We start from the raw sequence: 19,838 nt of genomic DNA on the forward strand, positions 1-19,838 counted from the left end.
CTGTGATTTCAGTGTCTTTGAGGTCATGTTGAGACCCTGGGCACACGCCCTACGACTGTCGAATTTCAGAGCTAGCGTCTTCGCGGCAGAACTGGCCCGGGGGTCCTGGCATGGCCGGTGCTGACCACAGCCAGCGCCTTCCCTCACGCTGGGGGCTTCGTGGGAGCCCCCGAGGAGCCAGCCGCCATTGCAGCCATTAGCTCAGGGGCTGCTGAGTGGGGCAGGGCATTATCAGGACTCTGGATGTGAGGATGAAACAACCCCAAATGATCGAGCCTCTTCCTGGGCCGTCACTCTGAGAAGCAGGCTCCTTTAACAGAGGCTGGACCAGGGGACTGCGGGTGGCAAATCCTCTGTGGGAGGCCCGGCTCCAGGGCCCCGGAAAGCAGAGGTGGGTTATGCAACCAGGGCTGGGCTGGGGAGGCTGCAGCTGGCTTGTCTGGCCGTCAGTTCCCTGCGTTCATGCTCCCGGGATGGCCGGTGTCAGTCTCGGAAAGTGACTGGGCCCCTTCTCGGCTCGTGTGGGGGTCACAGAGAGTGTGGGTGAGAGGTCAGATCGGGACGTGGACCCCAGTCCGCCCTCCACTGGCTGCCCTTGTGTGACCCGGGACAAATTACCTAAGCTGTCTGCCCCGTCTCGCCTTGTTAAGTGAATAATCTGTGTCAGGCACGCCTGCTGAACCCCGCACACGGCGTGTTATATAAGCCCTTGTTTTTATTGTTATGGACCTGGGTCTGCACCCTGGCTCTGCTACCTCCTCGTTACGTGAACTTTGCCAAGCCCCCCAGCATCTCGGGGCCTCCAATAGCCTCATCCACGACATTCGGACCATAAAACCCTTCCTCAAGGGGCCATTGTGAGCGTAAATGAGATGGAATGTGATCATGATAATGAGTGTTGAGTGCTGAGCTCGGTGCCAGGCATGGACGAAGTGCTCAATAAATGGTAGCTGTTATCATTATTATGAGTTGTAACTCTAAGCGACCATGAAGCGAGGAGCAAGACAGATGTAAGCCGCTTCCTTCACCCCCGGGGCCTTCCCTGCCCCGACTCCCTCCCAGCCGGAGCAGAGGTGGAGAGGGGCAGGTCGCGTGTGACCTGGCCGTCCCGGGAGACTGCTAGTCCGAGTGTCATCCCTCAGTGATCCTGATGGGGCCACGTGGACCTGCGGCTGGAAGTCTGGGGGCCGTGCCCAGCTCAGGCCCCGTCACTTCCAGGAGCCCAGGCTGGTGGGCAGGCACAGAAGCCAGGGTTTCTTCCGTTAGGGCTAGAAGGAGCTAAGAAGGGTTCCAGGAGTCTATCCTAGCAGGGGGCCCAGCAGGGCGGAGCAGGCCGCGTGCAGGGCTCATGGAAGTTGGACGAGGGTCGAGGGTCGTGGTGCCCTTGATTGTGTTCGACTCCGTCTACCACCTATTCTTCCTCCCGAGCTGGGGGGCTGGGGCCAGGGAGGGGCCTGAGGTGTACTCCTGGCTGGGAGATGTTAGGAGGCTCGTGTTCCAGAGCCCCTGATCGGCCCCTTCTCAGAGGAGTGGCCAGTTCCAATGCACGTCGATCTCTACTCACGTAACCGTGGGGAGAGGCCCCACGCGGCTTCCTGACCGGGAGCTGTGGGGGGGCTCTTCCTCTGTCCGGACTTTTGCCTTTCAAGACCCAGGCTCCCTTTGCATTAATAAGGGAACTTCCCACATTCTTTTTATTTAAAAAAAAAATGTTTTTATTGATTTCAGAGAGAGGGAGAGGGAGAGAGAATCATCAGTCAGCTGCCTCCTGCCCGCCGCCTACAGGTGAACCCACAACCCAGGCATGCGCTCTAACCTGGTGCATGGGTCGATGCTCAGCCACTGCGCCACACCGGCCGGGCTTCCCGCATCCTTTTATAACACTATTGGAAGTTTAAAAATACTACCCTATGCTTGAAAAAAGTGAATATGATAGTGAACGTGCTTTCCCACTCCACATGTCCCATCCCCGGGCCCAGAGGGCCTGTCACCGCCTCAGAGGAGAGGGACCCCAGACGGAGTCGCTGTGTGCGACATTCACAGAAACACACACGTGAGGGGCTCCCCCAGCCTCTGGGGCACATCTGGCCTTGCCTGAGACGGGGCTGTCTCCCGGGACGTCCCTGGCTGTCTCCCGCGGCCCTTTGTCCCTTCCGTGTTTATGTGCCTAATTCCCTGGTGCGACGGTCCTGCGTCAGCACCTTAGTCACACTCAGTGCTCCTGCACGCATGCCCGCGCGGTGTACCTCGCCCCCGGGGCTGTGTCGTGGGCACGTCTTGACACCTGACACGGAGCACATCCCTGGCGCCCAGCGTGCCATCCTCAGACGCCGTTGCATGAATGAGTGAATTCGTCAAGACCAGGTACCGTGGCTCCTGTGGTCCCCTTTGCTCAGACGTTATCAGGTTGGCTGTTTTTTTAAAACCTCCCTCTCAGCTTCAGATTGAAGACCCCTTCCCCACTCCCTGGCCCAGCTGTTGTTTGAAACCGTAGCTGCCTCCACCTGGGCCCCCATCACCCATGCTGCACGCCCCGTGGGCCCCATCGAGATGGTTCAAACCGCCTTTGTTTCCCGTGTTCTCTGGAAAAGAGGCAAAAAACGGGCACACAGTTTGTGGTCTCAGAGGTGAGGCGAGGATAACGTCACCTGGAAGAGTTAACAGGGGCCGGTGGGTGGGCCCAGCGGAGGGGGCAGGTGAGCAGCCATCACCCCAACCCCAGCCAGCCTGGCCGTCCCATCCTGCCTGAAGCGCCCTTTCCCCCGTCAGACACACGCAGTGGGGCACACGCACAGGCATGATCCAAGGCCCACGCGAGGCGTGATTTCTTGTTACGCGCTTGTGAATGGTCATAATCAAGAGCTGCTTCTCTTCCCTTTGCAACCCTCCCCTCCACCCAGGACACGGCGCCACGCGGCGCCGACTGCCTAGTGCAGTGGTCGGCAAACGGCGGCTCGCGAGCCACATGCGGCTCTTTGGCCCCTTGAGTGTGGGTCTTCCACAAAATACCACGGCCTGGGCGAGTCTATTTTGAAGAAGTGGCGTTAGAAGAAGTTTAAGTTTAAAAATTTGGCTCTCCAAAGAAATTTCGATCGTTGTACTGTTGATATTTGGCTCTGTTGACTAATGAGTTTGCCGACCACTGCCTAGTGAGTGGCAGGTGGAGGGAGGAGGTGTTTGGAAGCTCATCCTTAGGTGTCCAATGCTTCCTGTCCTCTGGGAGAGGCGGCTCGGGGCTGGGGACTGCACAGGCCAGGGGTTTGCGGCTGGTCCTGGAGCAGCGCAGCGTCACGTGCGGGAGAGAAGGGCCTGCTCGCAGGTGGCGGTGCTGCTTCTAGAAGCCGGTATTGCTGCATCGTTTTCCCTAAAACACAATCGGATGTTTCCTTGTTGAAGGTTTGATTTCTGGCAACGAGAACACACTGTGCGACGTGAAATGCATACGTATGGGGTCCCATCTTCACGTTGCTTCGTGTGTGCTGCTGTCGTTTGTACGTAGCCATTTCTGCCCTTCGTTGGGGGGTGTGAGCATCATTTGCAGTGTCGTTCACAGAGAGACGCGCTCACGGTCATTGTCGGTGGACTGGAACGCTTGGGAAAGTCCTTTTCCACGTGAGTCTTGCCAGTTTGTAAACTCCTCCATCCCCGGGGACACTCGAGGACAGCGGCTGTGCCTCGTTCATCCTCGTCGCTCCTAGAACAGTGCTTCGCACCAGTATCGACAAAACGTTTGTTGAATTAAAGCATCAAATATTTTCAAATTAACCGTCTTCAATATTCATCTCTGCAGCGCAGCGTACGTTTTCCTGGCCTCCTTGTACGGAACATTTGAGCACAATTTCATCCTATTTTGGTTGACTGAGCATCGCGAACGTCTCTGTCTGTGTGATGGATGATAATCCTGCCGCACCCTCGGGGCCTGTCGAGGGTGCGCGGCTGTTCCCCGGTTACTGAATGTTCCCAGACCGCGCCCGCCGTTCCTGAGAGGCGTTGGCGTCTGCTTGCCGAGCAGCTTTGTTCCCGGCTCTGCACCCCCTCCCTTCCTCTGAGCAGATCAGTTTGGGAACCCCCTGTGGAGCCAGGGGTTCTGCGTGAGGTGGGCGGGGACTCACAGTGAGGATGTGAAGGCCCACCTGGGAGCCAGGGCCTGAGTACAGGTGCACTCGCCTCCAAGGTCCACTTGCACTTCCTGCCTCTTGGCGGCGGTGTGGGAGGGTGAAGGTGTTTCCTGGCAGTGGCGGCGCTCCAGGGAGGCCAGGGGTCACCCAAGTGGCCGGGATTGTGAGGACGTCAAGGAGGGCGCCCCTCAGACATTAGGATGAGGCTGCATCCCAGGGAAAGGAGTCTGCACGGACAGGTAAGGAGGTTGGGGTGCATGTGGGGTGCAACCCTTAACAAAGGATGCTTAGAGTCCTCTCCCTGGTGTTTGGGCCAGCCTGGGGTCACACATGTACCCTGAGAGTGAGGCCTGCCGGCCAGCAGCCCTGCCATCCCTGGGCACCCTACCCCGAGTGCAGGCTCTCCCATCACCTCCCCTGCGCCGACACGTGGGTGTTTCCTGTCTCCCTGTTTCTCGTCTCCTCAGTAACGGGCACATTCTAGGAGGGACCACATCTTGCCTTCTCAACTGCAATAGTAAAAGTAGCTGCAGCTTGTTCATTCATTTATTCTGCAAACGTTCATAGTGCCAGACACTGGGAATAGGAAGGTGAACAGAACAGACCTGGCCTCTGCCCTCGGGGAGCTGACAGCCTGATAGAGGAAGTGGTGGCAGTCATAGAGCCACATGAACGAGGCTGAAATTCTGACAGCTGAGGACAAAAGGCAAGCACTTATTATGGAAGCTCCAACCAGGTAGGAAGTCAGGGAGGGCTTCCTTGAAGAAGTGGTGCTTTTGCAGAGGTCTGAAAGTTAATGAAGAGAGAGTGTCACCACGTGCACCCCAGACAGAGAGAGCAGCACGTGCCAAGATCCTGGGGCAGGAAAAACATAGTGAGGCCCAGAGACTGAAGACAGGCCCACATGGCTGGGGCTCACAGCACCGGGGCGGGGGCGGGGCTGGCAAGGAGGGAGAGTCTCTAGCCTGAGCAGGCCTCACGCCCCATGCGAAAGGGGCTGACTCCATCCAGAGAGCCACAGGAAGTCTGTGAAAGCTTTTATGCTAGCAGGGATGGGAGAAATAACATGATTAGATTTGCATCTTGAAAAGATCACTCTGGCTGCCATATAGGGAACCAACTGGAGGCTGGCCAAAGTGGGGATGAGGAGACCTGCTGGGGGGCCCCAGTGCAGGCGGGCCCTGGAGGTGGCAGCATGGATCGGGGAGGGTGATGGAGGGCAGTTGACAGATTTAAAGTTTTTGGAGATGGATTATTTGGGTGGGAATGAGGGAGAGTGAGGATGGAGGATGATTCTGGGTTTTGGCTTGTATGACTGACGGGTGCTGGCATCCCTACGGATCTAGGCATGCGGGACAGAACTGTGGTTACTGCCTGCTCTATACCATGTTCTGTGCTAAGCACTTCCATGAATCATCTGCCTTGATCCTCCCTGCGGTGGCATGAGTCTGCCTGTTACCAGTTTCACAGATGAGGAAATGAGCCTCCGAGAAGGTTAGTGACAAGTCTAAGGTTGCATTAAACGGCCCCAAAGTCTGTACCCCGTGGGCTAGGCCCTGAACCATCCCTTTCCCCGTGTGTGCTCTAGTCTGGGATATATGTTTGCAAAAGGAATGCATGAAGTGCCTGAGGCAGGATTGAGGGGATTGTATGTGCCAAGTGAAGGCCTGGACTTTTGTCACTTCTGCTCTGAGTGAGGCCCAGAGCTAGACTTGGTTTGGTGGACACTCAGACACAATACTAGGCTGTGGGAAGCATGAGGCAGCCATGACCATCGACCGGGGAAGCCAGTGCTCACTTGCCCAGGGCAATTCCGCTCAGTGGAAGCCCATCTCAGTCAGGGAAGCAAGTGACCACCCCCAGGCCCCAGAGCTATCCTTGACATGGCTGTGGAGGGTACCCTTTGCACCGACTTAATGTCACAGCTGGCTCATACTCTCACTGGATTTTTAAAATACTACCTGCTTAATTTTCTTTTTTTGCAACCTGGGAATAAAGACCAAGCCCGTAGGGGAAAAGGCTCATTATTCTCTTACTGATTGGAGACTTAGTAGAGGAGCAATTATGTATTACTTGAACTGGAGCATGTTATCTTTTTGCTGGCCTGGATTCCCCAGCCAGAGACACGACACAACTGAGAGATGGTGGGATCTGACGTGGGTTCCACCAGTGACGGCAGGCAGCCTGAAAACAGGGCTGTGCATGGGCGAGGAGGGTGTGCCTTGTCATACCACCCCCAGCCCTTCAAAGCACCCGACAGGGCAAAGGGAGGAGGGAACATTTGGGAGGTGCCACTCATCCACCCCCCCCCCCCGCCAGCATGGGAGCTGACCACCCAGCCTCTTGCGGGCATCTGGCCCTCACCACCTCTGTCCCCAGGCCAAGTTTTCTGTGAGCTGTGGTGTGTGGGTAGAAGACAGCACACAGCTCTGGGCACTCTATCCTGGTTTCTTTCTCTGTTCTCCACCAGCATGGATGTTTAATCAATCAGACAACATTTATTGAGGGCATGTGCATACCCATCCTTCGAGCCCGGCTTAAATCTCACTCCAGCAATGCAGCGGGCAGCCACGCAGCCTTGGCAGGCTGACCTGGGACCGAGCGTTGGGAACTTCACTGGGGACACATGAGGCCTGGGCCCTGCCTGCCCCGCCCATGGGCACTCAGCAGGTGATGGTATAGGAATCAGTAAATTGGAAGGCGAGTAGGCATCAGATGGGGAGGGGTGGGGTGGGGTGAGGCCAAGACAAAAGACAGGCTGAGAATGGCAAGCCCTGGATCACAGTAGCTGATTGGAAGTGAGGCCTTGTGGGGAGCAGTGGGAACAGGCCAGGGAGGGCGGTGGTGAGTGCTGAGGCACTGAGACCGAGGCTTGGGTCCTGTGGCCCAGTGCCATCCAGCAGAACTTCCTGCGATGATGGAAATGTTCTATTTCTGTGCCATTCGATGTGACGTGTGGCTATTGAGCACTTGAAATATGGTTAGTGTGACCAAGGAGCTGGGCTTTTCCTTTTATTTAGTTTTAATTAATTTTGATTTAGATAGCCACATGAGGCTGATGGCTACCATATGAGCTGGTGCCGGTCTGGAGGAGAATCATGCAAGGTTTCAGAACAGGGCACAAGGGTGTCACTGATAATAATAACTGGCAGGTATCGAAAGCTTATAATGTGCTGGTCGCTCTTCGGGTGAATCTCAGTTAACCCTCAAGACAACCCCAGGGGACAAATATGATCCCGTTTCACAGATGAGAACATCTGAGGCTTCCAGAGGCATCGCGTAGCTTGCCCACGGGCCCACCCAGGGCTGCCTCACTCCGAAGCCTGTGCCCAGAGCACCAAGCTGCAGTGCTTCGGAACGGGCTCAGGGCAGTGTTTCTGGAAAGCAAAGTTGGTGACAGGGCAGGATAGCATGAGGTGGGGACCCCAGGAGGACGGGGGCTCTGAGTGATCCAGGTTGAGACACATGATGATGAGCCCATTTGTAGGGCTTCCGGCGTGCAGAAGCAAAAGAGGGGGCACAGAGAAAGGGCCCTCTCCAAGAACGCAGCCTGCTGGCACCCGGGTCTGGGAGTTCCAGCCCAGAGCTGTGAAACGCGTGTCTGCTTTTTAAGCCACCCAGGCTAGGACTTGTTTTGTTATAGCAGCCCGAGCTGACTGCGACAGGGGCAGAGGCCACAGCCCCCCCACTTTTGCTGAATGTGTGGGGCAGGGCGGCCACAGTGTGGGAGGGAGGCTGTGGGGAAGCCCATGGAGGGTTGCTGGGGAGGCTGCTGGGCCTGGGCTCCCTGTCTGCCTGGGGAAACCTCTCTCCTTTGAGGAGCGGCCGCCCTCCCTCCAGAGAAATATTGAGGAGGGCGGAGCCAGACTCCCAGAACCAGTGCCATGGAGCTGATGAGCAAGCATATGCGGCTGCACGCTCATCCCCAGCACAGCCTGTCCCAAGTCATTCCGTGTCACCTCTGCCCATTCATTCATTGGAGAATCATCAGCCACACTCCCAGGCGTGTGAGCCGGCTCCTTGGAGAGCCATGGGCACCAGCTTGGCACTGGGCAGGGGAGGGCGTTACCCAGCTCTCTGAGGTCTCGAATCCTGATTGTCCCGACCTAGCAGTGGGACCTCCGGCAGCCTTCACCATCTCCGAGCCTCTATGTCCTCAGCCGCATGATGGAGAGCCGGCCTCCCCCCTCCTTCATACTTTGTTGCTTGGCACACACAACTGCTCAGGAAACGGCAGCGGGTCGTCTCGTGTTCTCTCCTTGTTCCCAGCACCGTTGTCTCAGTGGGAGGGGCAGAGCACTCTGTGCTTGGAGGACGGCTGGCATCGAACCCTATAAGCATGTAGAAAACTCAAGAGGAAAATCTCACCTCTTGAAGGGCCACACTCCTTTTCACACGTGCACCATTGTTTGTTCTGGGTAGGGGGAATTAGAAGGAAAACAGCCAGCCAGCTTCAGCACCTCCGTCCTCTCTCGTTACCCCTGGGGGAGGGGCCTGTGTGTATTTCCACCTTATGGGCTCCTGGGGGGCCTGTCCTAGAGGTAGAAGGGCTGGGGTGAGCATCGGGAGGGACATCGAGAGGCAGTCCTAGTGGAGAAGAGGGAATTTCAGGTCAGGTCACGGGTGGTGGCCCAGGGCTCCAGGGGGCGGGCTGCCGTGCCCCAGCCTGGCACAGATCCCAAACCCAGGCCTGGCACAGAAGTGGCCTGGCCCCTTCCTCTCCAAGGGACCCTGGAGCTCAGAGGGAGAGCAGAATAGCAGTGAGCACCCAGACAGGGACCCTCCCCAAGCCCAGGACCTTCTCAAGAGCTGGGAAGGGGCCCCGCTGTGACAGGGATGGACTTCCTTGCCGGCCCAGAGAGCTGGGAGCTTGGAGATTGCCTTTCATTTGGAGAAACAGAAGAAAAGTGACATTTCTCATACCTGAGTATTGGATGGTAGCAAACGCATACCCTCCCGCCCTGAGAATGTGTCGGCTTCCCTTCCGCCGAGAGCTGGCTCCCCTCCTGCAGCACTGGGCTCAGCTGCCCAACCGGGCAGTGACGACAGGCGCTGGGAAGCCAAGTTGGTGACATTTTCCTCTCCGTGGAGAGGGGTGTGCTGCTTGCTCGTTGGCAGCCTGCAGGAAAGGCCAGGCCATAGATCCAGCCTCCGCTCAGTAGTGGGGCAGGTGGGGGGGCGGGGCGGAGAGAGCCCCCAGCCTGCAGGGACGTGGCAGAAACATTGAGGAGCCCCATGCGCCAGTTCTCAGAGGAGGGCCTGCTGTCACCGAGGCAGACTGTACCCAGTTAACCGGGAGCACGTCTCGGCCCCACCAGGTCCCCCGCCTTCCGGGGCGTTTCACCTGGCCTTTCCCACCACCATGTCGCCGTGCATTTCGGGAAAGCAAGATACACGTATTTGGAAGTTGTGAGCTTAAGCAGCATAAAAGGTCAGCCACTGCAGGAACGAGGTTCTGGCTACTAATTACATAAGGGCTCTGGAGCCAGACCTGAGTCCGCCACTTGCTGGTGAGCTTGGCAGATTCCCAACCTACTTCCAGCCCCAGATGTGGGCCTTACCTGCGAAACGGGCCTGCTGCTTAGGTAGCAGGGTGCCGGGCTCGTTCCGTGAAGGGACTGGGCATGCAGTAAGTCACTGGTCTTTCTCGCGACAGCGTCTTCTCACATCCGTGACTTTTTTGCATGATTATACACCAATGTGTTTTCTCTGTTGCATAACATCTTCTGCTGCCCACATTTCCAGGGAGGGACACAGCCTGCTGTGCCCGGGCCATCTCGTATTCTGCTGCCTGTGCTTGGCTCTTCCACTCGCACTGGGCGTTTGGGCGGCGGCCAGTTCTCTGCTGTGGAACATGATGCAGCTGTGACTCTCGGGCAGCTTATTGTGATGTGCTCCTAAGAGAATGTGGTTGTGGGGGTGAATCTGTATCGTGGAGATTCATGGGTGGGCACGTCCATGGTGCCCCAGAGCCACCTGTGCCCTTTGAGTTAGTTGCCCTTCTGGCCTGAAGCCAAAGCCATCCCTCGGAATACGGCCAAGGGCTCCTCGGCTACGGTTTCCCCAGCCTCTCAGCTGAGGGGGAAGCAGCTCAAGTGACCTTCCGTGTCCTCTCTCTTATAGAAAGTCTGCACCAAGTGTGGGATCGAGGCCTGCCCTGGCCAGAAGCGGCCCCTGTGGCTGTGTAAGATCTGCAGTGAGCAGAGAGAGGTAGGGTGCCCAGGGCAACGGGTGGGGGGCACTGGGGCCGGGTCTGAGCCCATCCCATTGGGGGAAGTTCATGGTTGGTCAAGGGGAGGGGCTTCTCTGGAGATCAAGGAGGACCTACTGGGGGTGACCAGGGAGAAGGGTGGGGGATCACCTGCTGGCTTGCCCATTTTCACAGTGCGGAGGTGGCGGTGGGCCCTGGGTCTGCTATGCCTGGGGTCCCTGGCTTCAATGGGAAGCCCTCACACTGTCTGTAGGTTGCGTGGCGTTGGGGGGGGGGGTGGGCAGGGGACACCTATTATTATAGCAATAGTGACGTCCGCCCCAGGTTGAACATTTATGATGAGCCTGGCACTGCACTGTATGAATCCATTAAATCCTTTCACAATCCCCTATGAGGGTGCTGTCAGTATCCCCTTCCACTGAGGGGGAAATGGAGATCGGGAGGTGGGCACCCAGCTGGCTCCTGTGGGAGCTGGAAGTAAGTGCAGTAAGTGATGCCACCCTACAGTCCCTTCCGGTGCAGAGGTTCTGTCCTTCTAGTTCTGACCCCATTTCAGGAGAAGAATTGAAGCTCAGTGAGGCAGTCACAATGTGGGGCTTGAACCTGCATCTCCTAACCCCATACCCAGGGCTTTCCTCACTGTACCAGGATCGGAAGTGGGGCCACACCAGAGCAGGACGTTGGCAGGAGCTTCCGGGGAGGAACATGGGACGGGGCTGGTGGGCACAGAATGCGCCTGGCAGAGGGAGCGTGCCCTTGGTTACCACATGTGGACTGCTCTCCTTGCTTGGCACTTGGCATGTGCCTTTAATCTGAGGGTCCATGGGGTGCCTTCCGTTGTGGGAAATCCTCAGCCAGGCTGTCCTTGAATATTGCTGTCCCTGCCGTCCCACGCCTCCACTTCCGGAAGTCCTCGCGGCTACCGTGCAGAGCCTCTCAGCCCATCCTCCACGGCCCCCGCTGCCCTTGTTTATTTCTTTATCTTTCTGCACACATTGATCAGTCCTGCCTTCCAGGCCACTGCGTCTTTGGGACCGTCTCCCCACTGCTGGTGCTGCTGGTGCTGCTGGTGCTGCTGGTTCTCTCTCAGCGTCAGCTTTCCTCGGGTGCTTTGGAATGTGGGTTTGTGTGCTCGTCCTGAAGGGGGGGGGGTCCGTGTCCCCCTCTTGCTCTCCCTGCTCATCACCTCCACCCAGGTCCTGGGGGGCCCAATGCAGAGCCAGGTCTCTCGGGCTAGTGATGGGCTGTGTCCTTGGTGATAATGGGATTAATCCCCAGGCCAATCATCAAGCAGCCTGGCCAGGCCCTGGCTGTGTGGGTGTTGCTTCCGGCTCCCCTCTGTGTTCATATTCTTAGGTGAGCTCTAGTTTGGGGGTGGAGGGGGGAGCTCTGCTTCTTCAGCCTCTTTTCCCAGATGGGAAATCTCTTCACCAGCCCCCATTTTCAGTGGCTCTGGCTCTGGTCCCCCACCTCACGTGGTCCCTGTGCCCTAGATGACCAAGCTCCCAGTTGCCCCCACCTGCTGAGACCCAGAACTCCACCAGTTGTGCCTTCAGCTCCTCCACATAGTAAACGTTTGGTGTTTCTCACCCATCGAGATAAACATCTGGGTTTTGAACGCAGATGGGTTTACTTGCTGTTTGTAGAAACAGGCTCCTCTGTCACCGCCGTGTCTTCGGAACAGGGAAGGTACCCAACACGTGAACTGACATTCCATCTTGCCGGGAGGTCCCTGATTTCCCAGCCTGCAGCGGAGGTGACCATCTCTGTTTCTTAGAGACGCTGTAAGAATTCAGCCAGTTCCTTAGATGTACAAAGTGATGTACCAAGTGTACATGCCCTGCCTGGCACGGGTACTCTGTAAGCCTCAGAGGCCTCCCTCTCTCCCAGACAGAAGCGCCCCCTTGGGACGTGAGGTCCTCTGGACGTCTCCCCTAAGACGCAGCTCTCTATGAGGGAGGACATTCCTTAAAACAGCATCTTGTGGGAGACACCTCCGCAGGACACAATGACAGTCACAGCTGAGCTGTTAGAGGACAGAGATGAAGGAGCTGTCACAGAGAAGAAGGTGGGTGAGAGGCAAGACGGATGTCGCCAGTGTAATGGCTTAGTGGACGGCTGCAGAGGCAGCTGGCCCTGCCCGTCCCCACCTCCAGTTACCCTGGCATCCCTGAGAGCCAGTCCTGGGGTAGCGTGTGCGGGGTCCACCACCAGCCCGTCCTAATCTCCCGAGCACCGCGGCGCCCAGGAAATCTGAAATAGCTTAGGTTGAATTTTCTTATCTTTCTGAGGCAACGAGTGTGAAGCTGTGCATCATGCTATCACTTTGCCCTTGAATTTCCAGGGGCTAATACAACTTCGCAAGATGAAGAACACTACGTCCCATCTCTGCAGTACCAGGCAAACTGTGGGCACTCAGTGTGCACGTTCTGAGTGTGGGTGCCCTTGGGTACTGGACCCGGGTGCCGCCTTTTCCTGCCAACTTTTGGGATGGGAGGGTGACAGGGTAATTGGTTTGCTAGTGCCTTTTTTTTTTTTAATTTTGCTTAGAAAGAGATCTAATCACAACAAAGAGATAGCTAAATAGAAAGAGCATTTAAAATGTCATTTGAAGAGCCACTTACTGCTGGTTCTGAATCCGTGATAAGACTGAGGTGCTCCGTTCTGCAGGAGAAGCGCATCCTGACGGGAGAACTTGAATGTTCTGATGGAGACTCCTGCACCAGCGCTCTTATCTTTCCTTTGGATGATGCTTCACTCCCATCATCTCTGGCTGTGCTTTTATTTTTTTTTTTTAAATAAATCTTTATTCAGATTATTACAATTATTTCTCCTTTTTCCCCCCATAGCTCCCCTCCACCCATTTCCCACCCCACCTTCTGCCCTTACCTCCCCCCCACTGTCCTCATCCATAGGTGTATGATTTTTGTCCATTCTCTTCATGAACCCCCCATGCCCCTTTCCTCCTGAGAATTATCAGTCCACTCCCTTTCTATGCCCCTGATTCTATTATATTCACCAGATTATTCTGTTCCTCAGGTTTTTAATTCACTTGATTTTTAGGTTCACTTGTTGATAGATATGTATTTGTTGTTCATAATTTTTCTCTTTACTTTTTTCTTCTTCCTCTTCTTTAAGAATACCTTTCAGCATTTCATATAATACTGGTTTGGTGGTGATGAACTCCTTCAGCTTTTTCTTATCTGTGAAGCTCTTTATCTGCCCTTCAGTTCTGAATGATAGCTTTGCTGGGTAGAGTAATCTTGGTTGTAGGTTCTTGCTATTCATCACATTGAAAATTTCTTGCCACTCCCGTCTGGCCTGCATAGTTTCTGTTGAGAAGTCAGCTGACAGTCGTATGGGTGCTCCCTTGTAGGTAATTAACTGTTTTTCTCTTGCTGCTTTTAATATTCTCTCTTTGTCTTTTGCTCTTGGCATTTTAATTATGATGTGTCTTGGTGTGGTCCTCTTTGGATTCCTTTTGTTTGGGGTTCTGTGGGCTTCCTGGACTTGTAAGTCTATTTCTTTCACCAGGTGGGGGAAGTTTTCGGTCATTATTTCTTCAAATAGTTTTTCAGTATCTTGCTCTCTCTCTTCTTCTGGCACCCCCATAATTCTGATGTTGGTACGCTTGAAGTTGTCCCAGAGTCTTCTTACATTATCTTCAACTTTTTGGATTTTTTTTTTTTGCTTTTTGCTTTTTCGGTTGAGTGTTTTTTGCTTCTTTGTATTTCAATTCTTTGACTTGATTCTTGGGTTCCTCTATTCTGTTTCTGGGTCTCTGTATAATATTTTTTATTTCAGTCAGTGTATGTTTAATTTCTAGTTGTTCCTTTTTCATATCTTCGAGGGTCTCGTTATATTTATCGGCCTTTTCTAGGATATTCTTAAAAAGTCTTATAACCGTGGTTTTGAATTCTATATCCAGTCGTTTGTTTTCCTCCATTTCTTTCGTTTGTGATCTGATTCTTTGACCCCGCATTTTCACTGATTCCCTGAGTTGGTAAGGTAGATATTTGTGCTAGGTTTCCAATATGGCCCAGTGGGTCTGCTTCCCCAGTTAACCTGAGGTGGACACTCTTGGTGCACCCCTTTGTGGACTGTGTGTACAGCCTTGTTGTAATTAAGTCTTTATTGTTGTTGGTATCACTGGGAAGAATTGACCTCTGGGCCAGTTGGCTGTAAGGATCAGCTGTGTCTATGCTGGGAGAAGTTCGGTGCTGGAGACAGCCTTATAGGATTAGACTTGGCAAATTGCAATAGCCTCTGTGCTCAGCTTGGATGGGGTGGAGTCTCAGTTTTGGCGTCCTGTCAGCCTTGCCCTTGCACGCATGTGTGCTTTCAGTCCTCTGCCTTCCCCAGCTCGAGTCTCCGCCTGAGAGTCCAGACTCCCCCCATAAGAGCGTGGGTCCCCAGGGGCTCGCCTGCAACTGGGGTTCACTGCAGTCAGAACTGGGGCTGAGTGCCGTCAGGAGCCTCTGACTCCCTTTCACTAGGGAAAGCCTGTGGCAACTTCCGCAGCCTTTGTGCGCACTGGCACGCGCGCGCCTGCTTTCAGTCTTCCGCCTTCCCCGGCTCCCGAGTCTCCGCCCGAGAGTCCAGACTCCCCCCACAAGAGCGTGGGTCCCCAGGGGCTCGCCTGGAACTGGGGTTCACTGCAGTCCGAACTGGGGCTCAGTGCAGTCAGAATCCTCTGACTCCCTTCCACTAGGGAAAGCCTGTGGCAACCTCCGCAGCCTTTGTGCGCACTGGCCCGCGTGCGCCTTCAGACTTCTGCCTTTCCCAGCTCGAGTCTCCGCCCGAGAGTCCAGACTCCCCCCGTAAGAGCGTGGGTCCCCAGGGGTTCGCCCGGAACTGGGGTTCAGTGCAGTCAGAACTGGGGTTCAGTGCGGTCGGAGGCTTCCTTCCCCCTTCCGCCAGAGAAAGTCAGCCAGGCTCTCAGCCGCCCTTCCTCTCTGCGCGCACAAAGCCCCTTTGCCGTACCTCCAATTCTCTGTGAGCTTTCCTCTTTCCTTCTAGTTGTAGAATTTTCACTCAGCCAGCTTTCCTGTGGTTCTGGATGGTGTCCGTTCTGTCTTTTAGTTGTAGTTTTGAAATTGTTGTGCGAGGCAGCAGTTTAGGTGTTTACCTATGCCGCCATCTTGGTTTCTCTCCTCTGGCTGTGCTTTTAAACACTTTATTTTCTGGAGTGAGATGAACGCTGGTTATACGTCCCTGGGCTGTCAGGGGGACATTGCTGCCCGTTTGGTGCACGTCCGTGGTGCTTCAGCCCCTCGACTCCTGAGGGGCTTACAGTCTGATGCGTGTGTTCATTCGGGCAACCAGCACATGCTTATTGAGCATCTTCTATGTACCAGGCAAGACAGCTCTTCTCATGGGAGGGAGACCACAAACACCGTTAAGTCAATGCTGCCATGTCACAGGTGGTGATAACGTGCCAGGGGAGAGGGGGAGAGGGTGCTGGCAACAATGGGGGCAACTGTTATTTTATATGGGGGAGGCGGGGAAGGGTTTCCTGATCAGATGGCATTTAGCAGAGCTCTGAAGCGCGCTGTGTGGCTATAGGGATGAAAGCATTCCCATAGAGGGCATAGTGCGTGCAAAGGCCCCGGGGCAGGTGTGTGCTTGGTGATTTGGAGGACGGGCAAGGAGACCGGCGTGACTGGCTTTAGTCAGGGTCGGGAGAGGAGGTCGGAGACGTGGCAGCGGTCAGATCGTGTTGGTCCTTGCCGACCATGGTAAGGACTTCGGCTTTTACTCTGAGTGACATGGGGAGCCTCTGAGGGTCGGGAATGGAGGAGAGACATGACCTGAGTACTCCACCCCGCCGACCTGAGTCCCCCGCACCGTCTTTTAGAGGATGCTCTGGCTGCTGCGTTGAGAATAAATTGTAGACTATAATAACATCAGAGTCAGTAATGACATTTTATCTTCCTTATTTAATATTACCCCAGATATTTACATTCTTGACTGTTAGTTCGTGACCCTTAGAAGTTTTCATTTTCTTAAAATATCATATACATTTTACTCTTTTCTGATTCTAAAATTAACACGGCTCATCATTGACATTCACAATGTGTAAAAAAACATAAAGTAATACACACCCAAAATATCCGTAATCTTACCATCTAATCACTGTTAACATTTTGGCATATTTACTTCTGATCTTCTGTGTATTTTTTCTTTATATTGCTGAACATTTATCATAAATAGTTCTCAGTGTAATCAATAACTCTTTGCAAACATTCTGTCATAGGGATATTCTGCTCATTGAAGACACCTAAGTATTTCCTTCCCCCTTCTTATTAATAACTGCAATATATGTGTGGGTGCATAGCTTCTTGACCACATTTTAGATTTCATCCTCAGAATGGATTCTTAGAAGGGAAAAATAAATGTCGATGTTTATGTGCCCTCTTTTCTTATAGACCCTTGAGTTATTACTGTTGATTTATCTCATAATTAGCTGGTCTGTTATTTTAATCTTTTTAATAGGAGCCCTTGATGTAGATTTTCTGAGTCTCTTGCTATACAATAGCTATTGCCTTTATACAAAGAAGATAACTTGATTGGTAATATAATTGATCATAATCTCTTCCACTCAGAGTTCTGTGGATTTGCCCCTGTTGTCTACCAGCCTCATGTGAAAAGAGCCACCGTGAGGGAGAGGCAGCAAATGGGACAACTGGGAGAACCAGTACCCAGGGAGCTAGAGGTGATGGTGAAACCGAGAGAGGGAGGTAAATGAGGTTTGTAAATTAATTAAAAGAGAGAAGAGAAGGAGTAGAAACAAACTCAACAAACAGGACCTTTGAAAAAAGTGAGCAAATTTGAAAAAGAAACAAATGAACCATTTTCATTTCTGAAAATGACTGTTGTTAATGAATTTTAAAACTTAGTTAAGTAAATTTTAGAGCAACCTTGTCATTCCCATGATCAGCCACAGATACTTTCCTTTCATTTGCTTCTTACTGATTTTTAAAAAATTTTTTATTGATTTCGAAGAGAAAGGGAGAGGGAGAGAGAGGGGGGAACTTCAATGATGAGAGAGAATCATTGATTGGCTGCCTCCTGCACACCCCCCACTGGGGATCAAGCCCACAACCCAGGCATGTGCCCTTGACTGGGATCAAACCCAGGACTCTTCAGTCGCAGGCCAATGCTCTATCCACTGAACCAAACTGGCTAGGGCATCTTATTGATGTTTTTATGTTTGATCCCTGGTTGGCACTCCCAACAGCCTGGAGCACCTGGTCCCTGATTGCCACGCCACCGAAGGGCATGAATGTGATGTGTTTGTGACCACACCAAACTACACTCTTTACCTAATTAGCCGCTTGCCTTTTTTCGACTTGCTGCTTCTATAAGCATTCTTTTTCCCAACTCCCTGCCCCACCTCACCTGCATTCCTTCTGTGAATAGGTACAGGCTTTAGTCACTTTCCTGGTTTCACTGCTGATAAATTAATACACTCTGAGATGTGGTCAAGATTTAAAGAAAGGAACAGAGAATGAAGCGGTCCTCGGGGGACTGGTAAAAGAGCACCTCAAACACACCTGAGGAGCTCCAGGCAGGGCCCATGGCCCAGATGACAGTCTCCAGGATGCAGGTGGGCAGCAATTCAGGGAAGCCTTTGATGCCCAAGTTGAGAGAAAGAGAAGGCAGGGTGACAGGGCCTAAGGCACAGCATCAAGTTGTTTTCAAGGCAAGAATGGAAACATGGGGAGAAGTCCGAAGCCAGACCTATGCTTTTATTTCCCCTTTAAAGAACCTCACACAGCCCTAGCCGGTTTGGCTCAGTGGATAGAGCTGTTGGCCCTCGGACTGAAGGGTCCTGGGTTCGATTCTGGTCAAGGGCACATACTTCCTGTTGTAGGCTCAATCCCTAGCTCTGGTCGGGGCGCATGTGGGAGAACCAATCGATGTGTTCCTCTCACACTGATGTTTCTCGCTCTCTGTCTCTCCCCCTCCCTTCCACTCTCTTAAAAATCAATGGGAAAATATCCTTGGGTGAGGATTAACCAAAAGAATTAATTAATTAAATAAACACACAGACACACACACAGAGTGAGCAAAAGTAGGTTTATTGCCCCGTGGGACTCAATGGTTAGAGCATCTGCCTGACCACTGAAGGGTCTCAGGTTCGATTCCCAGTCAAGGGCATGTACCTGGGTTTCAAGTTCCACCCACCCCCACCCCCGTTAGGGGCGCAACCAGTCTTCTCCTTCTCTCTCTCTCCCCCTTCCTCTCCCTCTCCCTTCCTCCCTTGTACAATCTCTAGAAAGCAATGGGAAAAAATATGCTCATGTGAGGATTAATCAAAAAGAAATAAAAGTAGGTTTACAGTTATGAGTACCTGAATGAAACACAGAGTTTATTCTTGTATTGTTTACTAATTATTGTGTTATTTTCCATACAAACAACTGTAAACCTACTTTTGCCCTAATATATACATGGAAATAGAATTTTTATCTGGATATGCCTAGGTCATTTTCATTGATTTTTATATAGAACAAACATATTTGGCTCTTTGATTCAGGAAAGCTCTTCAATTATGTTTTTGCTTATTACTTTGTTCCCAACAATCTCATTTCTTCTCTCCAAAGTACTTTTAATTTGAAGATCACATTTCCATCCTGTCTTCTGTATTCATCGTCTTCTACCCAATTTCCCTCCTTTAATTTTCCCTCCCTTCTGAAGAATCTTGAAGCTTTTCCCCCACATTACTGATTCCTTTTTTTTTTTTTTTTTGCCTGACTGCTGGTTTCCTGTGTTCGTCTTGCGCATGCGCACATGCATTTATCATTTATGTACCTTCAGGAGCCGTGAGCTCCACACCCAGGGCTTACCGGAGGCGGCACCTACACCCGCGCAGCCCCTTCCTCTGCCCAGGGTTTCCCCGTGGTGCTCCACTCCACAGGAGGCACCTGTGACTCTCCTGGGACCTGGCCCCCTGGCCACTGGAACTAGGGGGACATGGAAATCTGCAGCCCCTGGTTTGCCTGTTTCCTTGGCTCTTCCCCCCTCTCCTGCCCTCCCCCTCCCGAGCTTTCCTGAAAGTAATATACCTGCCCAGGTGCAGCTCCTCGTTCCAGCCTCTTCCCACTCCTGCCTGGTTCTTTCCTTTCCCTTATTTATCCCAAGGAGTAAGACAGGGTTGGAGGCCCGGCTGGTGTGGCTCCGTGGTTGAGTGTTGACCTATGAACCAAGAGGTCACTGGTTTCATTCCCAGTCAGAGCATATGCCTGGGTTGCAGGCTCAGTCCCCAGTAGGGGATGTGCAGGAGGCAGTCAATCGCTGATTCTCTCTCATCATTGATGTTTCTATCTCTCTCCCTTTAAAAAAATCAATAAAAAACATTAAGAAAAAAAAAAGGGTTGGAGGAGGAAGGACAAACTCCTATGTGGTACCAGAAACCCACAGGTGTGCCATGCCGGGAAGGCTGGCGAGGAAGGGGCTCAGACCCTGACCCCTGATCCCCGCCGGGCGGGCAAGGCCCAGGTGGGCAG

General features: G+C 53.3%; 1 protein-coding gene and 1 long non-coding RNA gene across 5 annotated transcripts in view; one reads left to right on the forward strand and one right to left on the reverse strand.

Moving 5' to 3' along the window:
- The window catches only part of RPH3AL (rabphilin 3A like (without C2 domains)), a 133,129-nt gene that overhangs the window by 72,540 nt on the left and 40,751 nt on the right, over nucleotides 1-19,838 (forward strand). For all 4 annotated transcript variants that reach the window (XM_080681615.1, XM_080681614.1, XM_080681612.1 and 1 more), the window contains exon 5: nucleotides 10,242-10,328. In XM_080681615.1, the coding sequence (XP_080537741.1) occupies nucleotides 10,242-10,328 (87 nt within the window). The remainder of the gene's footprint in view (nucleotides 1-10,241; nucleotides 10,329-19,838) is intronic.
- LOC308254961 lies at nucleotides 6,600-9,935 on the reverse strand. The gene is made up of 3 exons (XR_013961267.1): nucleotides 9,680-9,935; nucleotides 9,042-9,237; nucleotides 6,600-8,705 (listed from the first exon to the last, which is right to left on the reverse strand). It is a non-coding gene; the product is annotated as an uncharacterized lncRNA (long non-coding RNA).

The sequence above is a fragment of the Plecotus auritus genome (assembly GCF_963455305.1).
Source record: "Plecotus auritus genome assembly, chromosome: 7".
Taxonomy (NCBI): Eukaryota; Metazoa; Chordata; class Mammalia; order Chiroptera; family Vespertilionidae; genus Plecotus; species Plecotus auritus.